Here is an 11,799-nt window from a genome sequence, read left to right as displayed (position 1 = left end):
TTTATTATGAAATAATTATATTCTAAATTTTGTCATTTCCAATAACACTCCTTCAAATTCATCTATATAATGGATCAAAAATTCTAATTCCAGATTACAAAGGAATCGCAGAATGACCATAACCAAACAAATCCTGGGAAAAAAAAAAAAAAAAAAGAGGAAGAATGGGAGAGTTGGTAAGAACGGTAAGGTTGTTTTTCAAGTTGTGAAAATAATCTTTTTACGAAATAAGAGTAAAGTTGTGTATACAAAAATGACTCTTTCTCAACTCTATAAAGCGGGGTCTCCTGCAATGGATTGAAGGACACCCCTTTATCTAGAAACAGAAGCAGCAATGACCCAAAAATGAGATCCATCCAGCCAGCTTATGGATTAGTAGTCAGGTGAAAACAGCACAATTTGGATGACAACAACAATCACATAGAAGCCGGCACAAATTGGACAATCTAAAGAAACTAAATAAGAATCAAACAATATGGCTGGAGATAAATTCACCATATGGATTGAAGGTTTATTGTAATGGTATTCCAGAAAAAATACAGAACATACGACTCTGTTGCTGTCAATTTCATAAAGCAATGCTATTCTAAGTCTCACTACTAGCAGGCAAAAGCACAAATCCATTTTGCAGTGCTTGAGCCTACAAAAATCAACTTGATGCAATGAATTTCTCATAAGCAGCACCTTACAGGAGTGGAAGAAGTGGGCATGGCGCGACTTGTAGTTTAAGCATTTTGAGCTGAACAGAGCTGAGAGACGAGTTTGACCACTCCCCACATTGGCGCGTCATTCTGCAGGTGAAAGCAATAACCGAATGAAACAAAATAGTCAACCAGGAGTGAAGATACTTCATTCCTCACAAAACTCCCTCTCAATATATTCAGTTTTACCTTTTTAAGCAATTACTTAGGTTATATCAAAAGGACTCGTGAGCTTATACTATCAATACCATGTAAAGATTTAGATTCTCAATGATCAAGAAACCAACCAAGGACACACAAACAGTGAATTGGTAAAGCATGGAATGTTTTACCTTGAAAAATATATATTAACATGAAAATGTTGGTTTTTCTTAACATTTTCCTATTTTCAAAAGACTCAATTATTTTCTACAAAATTAAAAAATTTCAATTTAGCAAAAAGGGCACACGCTGGTTTGATAGTAATTTGAGGAGGTGGCTGAGTGACTAAAGAGGAAACCAAATAAGGAGGTGTAGATGTCGAGGATAGAGTCTAGAAGAAAAATTTGAGAATCCGAGAAAAAAGAATGGGTACATTTCACATTACAAGAAACATGTTCTGGAAAATGACTGTTTCTTAAGTAATAGAAGGTAAAATGTTTTCCCTGCAAAGTGTTTTACCTAAATTATATGCATCCAAACATTGAAAATTAAGAAAATATTTTCCGAAAATTATTTTACAGTAAAATAAGTAGAGACTAGTTTACAAAAAAAAAAAAAAAAGACTACACATAAATTTCTACATTGTCAAATAATATCATCCTGACATGATGTTATTACTGGTGTGGGTAGTGACAGCCTTCCTGATGTTGCCAGAAAATAGAGTCACAAAAAGTGCAAGTTTCACAATGAATTTCACTCACCAGATACACAACATTGAATGCTTTGCGGTAGCTATCAAGAGAATTCACAATGTTGTCATTCCTGCATCAGTAGTTTGTAAAGTTAAGCGATTATATTTTCAAATCATCCCCCTCCAACATTCAATCAGTCTCTGCAAGAGGAGCAGATTGAAAATTTAAAATCAAGAGCGAGCAGCTATAACATATCATATGCAGCAGCATGCTACAAGAGGATTCAAAAGAGAGATGGGCAGGAGGATACAGGCACGAGTTTAACACTTCCTGGTAGGTGCACGTACATAATGGGTTGGAGGGGTGAAGGTCAAACTCATGGTCATTAATCCTGTGGTAACCCACTTTGTACCATCATTGAGTTAATGCACAGGTTTAGGGTTGGCCCTTCTATGCTTTTGATTAGCACACGTCCATGCACGCACCCACAAGCAAGCAAGAAAAAATTTAAGGAAGTCAAATACTACTGTGATAGATATGTGCAACAATGGAAGGACAATTACCAGGTATGTTGCATCTATATTTTCCCTCCCCAGTTTGAATTAATAGCAAACTGAAAAGGCATGGAGAGAAGAATAGGGCAAGAATAGAACGACAGAAGAGAAATAAGAAACAGCAGCTGAGAGGGAAGAACAAACAGATTAGTGAGAAACCAATTTACAATCTATATACTAAATAAAAAACTTAAAATACTAAATGCATTTGTTTTTTTTCTTTTCTAAGGACAATTCATAAATACTAAATGCATTTTAACACCTAATCTCTTTGACTATTTTCCTTCCATAAAAATTTCCTAGAACTCCCCCTGGATCCTACTAAATGCATTTTAACACCTAATCTCTTTGACTATTTTCCTTCCATAAAAATTTCCTAGAACTCCCCCTGGATCCTCACACACTGTCACCTTGTTCTAGAATTATCAGCCTTGAACCTTAGATCTGATGACTAACATGAATATGATCTAGTATTCTGCATTCATTCTTGTTTAATTTCAATAACTTGTGGGAGTAGAGTAGCAGTGCAACTGTTGATTTTGCTTTCAACAAATACTCTCCTCTCCCCCTCTCCCTCTCTCTCAATATCTTCAACAAATTAAATTTATTTTTTATTTTTTATTTTTTATTTTTTATTTTTTATTTTTGATTTTTGACTAGTGTTTCAACAAATAATTATACAAAGAGAATCTGACCCCAAGCATATTCTATTAACCTTTTTAATCAACTTTCAAACATAGTGCGGAACTTTGGGTGTATTAGATTTAAGAAAAACAGATTTGCTGGTTCTTAATTCCTATTGCCTCCCTAAGTCAATCACAATATGGAGTATTCTTATTTCGTTGAAAATAATGGGAAAAAAGACACCATAATGATCACCTGCATATCAAGAAAAACTCTAAAATATATTGATGAATTTCACACTTACAGGAAACCTGCAGATATTCGTGTTTCATAGTTCAAACCATCAGACATTCCCAAGTCTCCAATGTGATCCCCAAGAAGCAGCACATTAGTTCTCTTCTTTACTGAGGCATTGTCATCAAATGGCCCATTGGTATCACCCAATTGATCATGAACAGGGGCAGCCATATCAAGAGCATGCTCATTCTTATTTAAAACATGAATGGTCTTCCCTGTAACAGTAACAAGGATTATTAATGTTGCAGAAAATCATTTTGAAGATCAGATTACCAACTATTAGAAAAAGTGTTCCCAAATAATTCTAGCATAAAAAAATGTGTCCCTTATATAGGAAGAAGGTAAAAACTATTTATGATGTCCTAGTATGACTATTTCATTTGACATAGCAAGCCACTTGGCTTATAAAAAGGTAATAACTGAAATTCTGGGAAGCTAAATAGAAATAGCTGGTAAAGAAGGTTGCCAAGTAAAATAGTTCCATTATCAAGGGAAGACACGTACCTTTAAAAGATACCAGTTGGCCACTATGATCAAATACCATGCGGTTTGAAACAATCTTAACATTTTTGAAAGATCTAGGCAATTTCTGCCTAAGGACCTGGAAAATTGAGAAATGAGAGATGCCACAGTAAAGAGGTTTGGTTAGAGCTTAAACTTATAGATGAAATTTGGTTCTTATGGAGTATGACAACCAGATATGGCTTCAAAACTAACCTCTTCAATGATATCTGCAAGCCCTGCAGAAAATATAAGTACAGGAACCTCTTTCTCCTGCAGATCATAGTGACAAAAAGGAAAACAAGGCAAATTACATCAATTCTTGGTTCAATCCTTGTTTCACTTCATAATGCCCAGGGCTGTTATCTTTTACTTTTTCTTTCTTTCTCTTTTCCCACCTTTTGGGGGGAGGGGGGGTGTTGGCACTAATAAATATAAAAAATATTTAATGATAAACAAATAGGAATCCTGACAAATGAAAACAGTTGAGATTTTAAAATTCAACATACAGAGATCAATTTGTATATCAAGGTAATCTAGTATTACCTTCAGCTATGCAAGTATACGATGTTTTTTTTTGCTAGAATTATCCAGGTACAGCATTTGGCGGTACCAAATGTGTCTGCTACTCGAGATTAAGACCCTTACTCATGTTCACTTAGTACCACAGCAAAGTCTTAGTTCTGCTAGGTGAGAATTCTAACTCGTCAATCATTTCTATCCATAGTTATATTTTGTCATGAACCTAGGGTTCATAACAAGTTTGGAATTGGCAATCGGAAGGATCCGATTGAATAGGACTGAAACATAATGATTTAAGAGGGAAATTTGGATAGAAGTGGGGGAAGGATGTAGAGAGAAATGAGGGAGAGCAATAGAGAGAAACAAGAGGGAGAAGGGAGAGAATTGTAGAGAGAATCCGAATTTTATTTCATCAATTCATGCATAATCATCTCCTCTTACAATGGGCCTTTTTATAGGCATAGGTAGCTCCTTAACTAATTTCTAACAACACCCATATGCTCTTAACAAACAACCAAATATCTCCTAACAAACTAATATAAGCCTATTACAATATTACCCCTTTATTATATCCCTATCACACTATTACCCTTCTAACCCTCCTAGGGACATGACATATTTTCTATAAGCCCTTATAACTCATATCATAACTAAGAGCCTTCCACCATTTTTTGTCTTCCTCTACCTTTTTTTACTAAAGACTTATTTCATTCCATCCACTTTTTTTACAAGAATTTTCGTTGATCTTCCTCTCACATGACCAAACTATCTTAATCGTGTCACAAGCATCTTATTTTCAATAGGAGTCACTTTAACCTTATTACAAATAATCTCATCTTTTGTTTTATCTTTTTTTTTGTATGACAATACAACTATTGGAACATCCTTATCTTCAATAGGATTACACTTATATGTTGCACATATTGGTGCTTTAATACCAGATGCAACACATGTAGTCTTATAGCCATCTTACAAATTTTCCCTTTAGCTTTAATGAAACTCTACTACCAGAAAAAATATGAAAAAAAAGAAAAGGAAATGAAAAGGAAGGGGAGGTGAGAGATGGAAAGGATATCTATAGGAAATAAGAAGCTATCCTCTTGTTTAATTTAGGTGCAAGGGAATAGAAAGGGATGAAAAGCTTATGCATAATTTTACCATTGTGCCTTAGATATAGGAGAAATAGTGTTTTAAAGGGAAAATTCATGACAAATATGGAGAGCCTTGGTACCAATAGTAAGGTTGCTCTTTTGTGACTAGGTCATAGGGTTAAATTGTGAAAACAATCTTTCCACAAAGCAAGGGTACGACACCTAGAAAAAAAAAATGAAGAAAAAAGCAAGGGTAGGGCTACATATGGAAAACGACCCTCCTCTTTCCCTCACAAAGTGGGGAGCCTCATACACTAGATGCCCCTAAACTCATGAAGAAAGAGAGGTAGAGATCATTTCTTTCCTCCTTTTGGTCCTACTTGGAAGGTGGGGAGCCTCATACAACAACGGATGAACTTAGCAAAGCCCCTCCTCTATTTGTCATCTCCTTCCAAGCAAGCAAGAGAAAAATGCATCAGCCTTTCTTGCCTGACATATCACTTGAACTAGAAAAACATGCTGGGAAAGTAGGGTTAATAGGAAGAGTTTTAAAATGTCCTAAAGAAATGGGCTTCTTTTTTTTTTGGGGGGGGGGGGGGGGGGGGGGGTGTTGAAAAATCCCTCTAGCTGGAGATCTTTACACATACACTAGCATACTTGCACAATAACAACAAATTTTTTTTTTTTTTTTTTCTAAAACTATATAGGAACAACAACAATCATGAGCTTTAATCCTGCAAAGTGGGATTGGATAAATGAATTCTAGACCTCCAGTCATCTAAATTGACAGTATTAGTTGTTCCTTACAGTACAAATTTAGAAAAATTAAAATCAATAGAGTAGATCTGTGAAACAAGCCGGAAATAATCAAAAGGCTTGATTAAATTCTATGAAATCAGTGGAAAAATATATACAAGTTATTTCCTCAATGTTCTCCTATAATTTAGGAGAAGATTAGGATTATCAAACTTGTAGAAAATAGATAATCTATCTCTAAAACTTAGGAGATAAATTTAAACTCTACAACAAACTTTACAATTTAAAATTACAAACTTTTAAATATCAACATTATCAGATTCTTCTTGTGAGCAGCATCCATTGACTTGATCTCTTTCTTTGAATTTTAAATCTCCTTCGGAACTCCTCATCCAACAATCTGATAGGGATTGCTTGGCTTAATTGATGTCTGTATCATATTTTTACAGCACTAGTTGAAAAAGAAATTACATAGAATAATGAAAAATTACCTCCAAAAACTCAAAAAGTTCAACAACTCCCTCCCTAAATGCAATTCTGGCATTAGCCACCGAACTTTCTATTGCGTCATATGTAAGGCCTCCCTCTACAAGAAGAGCATGGGTTTTTCCCCACCTACATGAACATAATGAGAAACTTCAGTTTCTTATTAACAAATCAAAAATACTAAAAGAATACATAATGAATTGTAATGATATTGGCCAACGTGGACTGAACTAAAAGGTAGTGCCTAAAATCCTCTAAAATGGAAAAGCATGAAGTGTTTAGATGCTGTTAAGCTACTATATTGGCAACCACAAAACATTCAAAGCCATGGGAAGGAACTCAAGTTTGTTATATCTTTATTGGGCTAAATGATCATCTGCAGTGAGTCAGTCATTCACATACCACTCTTCCATGAGCTTTGCCTTCTCATCAAGGGGAATTGTTGGGTTGAATTCCAATGGATGATAGTATTCATATAATTTCTGTCTCTTGAAATCATATTCAGGATTCCCCTGTTGCAGAAGGCCATGACTGCCTATACTCATTCTCGGACAACAAAATTAGAGCATGCACAAAGTAAAAGCTATTAAAGAATACAAAATGTGCAACAACTTACTTTGCCCTCGATGGCCGTTAATCCAGTACTTTGTTAGTGTGGCATCAAAATCTGCAATGACCTAATATTTAAAAGGAAAATTACATAAATACCTAACAACATGTACACTCAAGTGCAGAAACACGTGGACATGGAAAACAAGCAACAACAGCATACCAAGCATTGATCCTGCTATGTGGACATGGAAATGGAACAAAAATTTGAAAATATAAGGATCTTTTTAGAAAGAATGTCTATCATAATAATTAGGATATTCAACTGAACTGAACCAATTTTGTTCCAAGTACTCAAGATCAACCACATAAATCCTTTTCTCTCTATCAAAGGTAACAATACCATCATCAGTCATGCAATAGCATAGACCAACCTAATGAGAAGCTGTATGATGCGGTCACCAATCAAGACCCGGCCCAAAGCCGACTCGACCACGCTGGAACAATATTTTAATACTTCTTAAGTTTTAGAATTCTACTTGATTTATGATTCTACTTCATGTTTCTACTTGATTTAGGATTCTACTTCATGTTTGATTAGGGTTTTATTTTTATTAGGATTCCAGTTAACTTTTATTTATGATTTATTTCTATTAGGATTCTAGTTGGATTTTGTTTTCCAAATATTAGATGGATTTGGATTAGCCAAATACTATAAATATGCCTAAGATCTAGAGTTTGTAATTAAGTTTTTCTTAATCAAATTTCAGCAACCTATTTGGGTTTTCTTAGCAAAACAGTCTTGTTTTTACGTCTTCTTGAAAGCCAAGCTTCGGCCATTGAAGTTTGCTTTTTTCAAGAGTTTATTTTGGTGTGTTTTTTTACACACGCGCTACACGCTGCGTCAGGTGGTATCAGAGCGATTCGTCAACCAATCAGATGGCCAGTCTTGAAGGTAACGGTAGCAACCAGCCTCGTGACGGTGATCAAGGGTTGTCCGCAGTTTGGAGAGCAATCGAAGAACAGCGGGAAATAACTCGTACTATCTAGCAAAGATTGGAGCAACATAGCAACCAATGGGGTGAATCAAGCCGGAGCGGGAAGACCACCCATTAATCATGTCTTTGTTAATCCTAGAAGACCAATGATTGAAGATAGCGATGAAGAGGATGATTTTGGTCGAGCAATAGCTAACCCTGGTGGTAGAGGGGTTAGGAGGAATGCGCATCAGCACAACCACTGGGGCAACGATGAGTATAAACTAAAAGTTGGTATTCCTATCTTTAGTGGAGATCTTGATATTGAGGGGTTCCTGGATTGGATCACTGAGGTTGATCGTTTTTTCGAATACATGGAGATCCCAGATGAACGACAAGTAAAGTTAGTGGCTTATAGGTTGAAGGGCGGTGCATCTATTTGGTGGGAGCGATTAAGAGAAACGAGATTGAGGGAAGGCCGACAGCCAGTTCAGAAATGGAGACGAATGAAGCAGCTATTAAGAGGTAGGTTTTTGCCCCCTGACTATGAACAATATATGTTTGAAGCTTATCAAAGATGTGCACAGGGAATGAAGAGTGTGAATGAATATACCTCTGAGTTTCTGCGATTGGCGGAGAGAAACCAATTGTCAGAAAGTGACAATCAACAAGCAGCTTGTTACTTGAATGGATTGAAGCCTGCTATTCGTGATAAAATTGGGATTCAGATGGTTCTAAGTGTGCAAGAAGCAAGGAACTTAGCTTTAAAGGTTGAGTTAATGTTGAGTGAGAGATCTCGTAATGATAACTATTGTCGGTATAGTGGGAATAAAAATAAACAAGCAAGTCGGTTCAAGGAGCGCAACCCTCCAACCCACCCCATACAGTCAACCCTAATAAGGCTACAATGGGGGGAAACATTCGAGGTACTACTTATAATCTTCCAAAATCCCCTAATCCTTATGCAAAGCCTATTCTTTTAAAATGTTTCAAGTACAATGAGGTTGGGCATCGATCTAGTGATTGTCCAAGGAGGAAAACAGTTAACATTGTAGAAAAGAAAGAGGAAGATGTCAAGCAAAAGTTGCACGAGGCGAATAAGAAGTACAAGGCAGCAGCTAACAAGCATAGGAAACACAAGGTATTTGCGGTTGGAGATGAAGTCATGATATTCTTGAAGACGGAACGGATTCCTGCAGGACAACAGAACAAGCTCAAACCAAAGAAGTATGATCCTTACAAGATTACAAAGAAGATCAATGATAATGCTTATGTTGTGGATTTGCCAGATCATATGAGTATTTCCAAAACATTCAATGTTACTGATCTTTCTTTGTATTTGCCGGACGTTGAGTTGTCATACCCAGATCATAATTCGAGGACGAATTCTTCTCAAGTGGAGGTGAATGATGCGGTCACCAATCAAGACCTAGCCCAAACCCGACTCGACCACGCCGGAACAATATTTTAATACTTCTTAAGTTTTAGAATTCTACTTGATTTAGAATTCTACTTCATGTTTGATTAGGGTTTTATTTTTATTAGGATTCCAGTTAACTTTTATTTATGACTTATTCCTATTAGGATTCTAGTTGGATTTTGTTTTCCAAATATTAGATGGATTTGGATTAGCCAAATACTATAAATATGCCTAAGATCTAGAGTTTGTAATCAAGTTTTTCTTAATCAAATTTCAGCAACCTATTTGGGTTTTCTTAACAAAACAATCTTGTTTTTGCGTCTTCTTGAAAGCCAAGCTTCAGCCATTGAAGTTTGTTTTTTCAAGAGTTTATTTTGGTGTGTTTTTTTACACACACGCTACATGCTGCGTCACTGTATCTCCTCGGACAACTTGAATAGCCAACAAGTGAATCTTGCCCCAAACCTGAGCACCTAGGCTCATGCAAATATCCACAAAGCATTTCTAGTGCACACGCACTTTTAAAGATCACTGCAGGCAAGTACACCCATGTTGTCTAACAGTGACACGTTGCTTGACTAAGGCAAGCTCTGATCTGAAGCCACAAAGTAAGACAACACCAGCCTACAGACCATGCATAAGGTGCCCAAAAAGTATGACCACAAGCCATCACCTAGCCTTTTGTGCATAGCATACATGGGGGTTGGTGGCTAGATTAGAGATAAGGGTTCATTGAGGTGTTCATTGTTAAAGCTAGAATGGCATAGGATGTTGCTGGCAATAAAATACCAACATGTGCAAAATATGAGAATAATGGATATGTGGATATTAAGATAGATATGCGACTATACAAGGAAAAAGATAAAATTAGAAATGAAGTTATTTATAATAAGGTCGAAGTGGCTCTTATTAAAGATAAAATGAGTAAAACATGATTAAGATGGTTGCTTATGTGATAAGAAGACCAATAGAGGCTCCTATGAGGAAAATAGATAGAGTAGAACAGTTCTTTAGCAAAAGCGATAAAAGAAGATGAAGAGAAACTTGATAGGAGACTCAAAGGGTTGATATGAGTTATTTAAGGTCTTACAGAAGATAAAGCTATGGATAGAAATTATTGGCAAATTATAATTCATGTAACCGACAAGACTTTATTTTCCGCCCGGGGGGGGGGGGGAGGTTGCCCGGTAGGTTTACAACCACAAATACGAAGGAAATTGAATTTAAAGGAGTAACATATCTACTTATCAAACAAAGGTTTATATCATCCATCCAAGAGGAGTAACTAAGTAACCATCCAAACTGGGTATTGCTGTGAACAAAATTACAAGGAACAGAAACCGAACAGGATGAACAAAACGCAGTACAAAACCTGGAGTTTTGCCGGACCAGCAAGCCGAATTGAGGCCTTCTTCTTCTCAAGCAATTCCGGGTCACCCACCACAACCTCTGGAAAACCATTTGAGGCCCCAACACCTCCTTGTTCCATCTCAGTTTGATTCCAATTGTTATTACTACTACACCAAATCCTACCCACACATATATAGAACCATATAAGCATGAGAAATGTGAAACGAAAAGTGGGTCTATTGGAAAAGCCGAGATACAAACCATGAGAATGAATATACCCGTATATGCATTAAATACATATCTAATTGAACGCGATGCAAGAGAATTGGGAACCTGGAATTGAAGTTAAAGGGAATAGAACGGTGATCGCGGATGGCACTCCAGCGAAGAGGGTTGATGTTTTGGAGACGATGGCTCATCAGAGAGAGAGAGAGAGAGAGAGATGAAATACCGAAATGGCACACTGTATGGATGCCACTGTTTGTTTGTGAAGGGCGAATGAATGTGCCCTGGGATTTCTACTTTCTAACAATTACGTTAGGGCCCGCGAGTTTAGGATTATTGCACAGATGTATGTGAGTTTTTCGATATTACATTCTCTATGCCATTCTTACACGCGTTTCCATTCAGAAACGGTGATTTTATAACTTTTATTATTTATTTCTTAAGTTTCTTTATTATACACATATTACTATTTTGATCAAATTTTCTACTCCGAGGCAGCTTTTTGGTCTATAATGTCTTTTAATAAGTGTCGAGAAAATATTCAAATGATGAAATTATTGAATCACCCCTAGACTCAACCTATCACGTGTCTCAATTCTAAGCAAACATGCCTTGACACATACCTTTTTATTTAACTCATATTTAAGAGATAAATCAACATTTTCAATTTCAAAATTTCAATAGTGAAGGATTCGAAATAGATTTGAAAATTTTATTGTTATCTTAATCTAACCTAGGAAATTATCAATTAATCAATAACTATGGAGCTAAGGAATTGTAGGAATAATTCTAAATATCCCGTCTAATCTACGTAACGAATAAGACTCCACAAATAAAGACACATAATCCATCTTGTTTATTACATGTTTACTCAAATTTTATATTAATTTAAGTATAAGAGGATAATCCCAAT

General features: G+C 36.0%; 1 protein-coding gene across 2 annotated transcripts; it reads right to left on the bottom strand.

Annotated features, from left to right (window-relative positions):
* Positions 1-480: 480 nt before the first annotated feature.
* Positions 481-11,131, bottom strand: LOC127798030 (uncharacterized). 2 transcript variants are annotated; one of them, XR_008022319.1, is made up of 10 exons: positions 10,995-11,131; positions 10,684-10,840; positions 6,982-7,042; positions 6,768-6,900; positions 6,371-6,494; positions 3,727-3,783; positions 3,514-3,610; positions 3,017-3,224; positions 1,604-2,213; positions 481-791 (listed from the first exon to the last, which is right to left on the bottom strand). XR_008022319.1 is itself a non-coding variant. In XM_052331307.1 (10 exons), the coding sequence occupies exons 1-10, from the start codon at positions 11,078-11,080 to the stop codon at positions 726-728; spliced, it is 1,122 nt and encodes a 373-aa protein (XP_052187267.1). In that variant the 5' UTR covers positions 11,081-11,083; the 3' UTR covers positions 481-725. The 2 variants fall into 2 exon arrangements, 1 of the variants encoding a protein (XP_052187267.1); XM_052331307.1 differs by having other exon boundaries at positions 1,604-1,664; positions 10,923-11,083.
* Between the last annotated feature and the right edge of the window lie 668 nt (positions 11,132-11,799).

This window comes from Diospyros lotus, chromosome 3 (assembly GCF_014633365.1).
Source record: "Diospyros lotus cultivar Yz01 chromosome 3, ASM1463336v1, whole genome shotgun sequence".
NCBI lineage: Eukaryota > Viridiplantae > Streptophyta > Magnoliopsida > Ericales > Ebenaceae > Diospyros > Diospyros lotus.
Note: the sequence above shows the minus strand (reverse complement) of the source record. Positions and strands in the feature narration are given on the sequence as shown.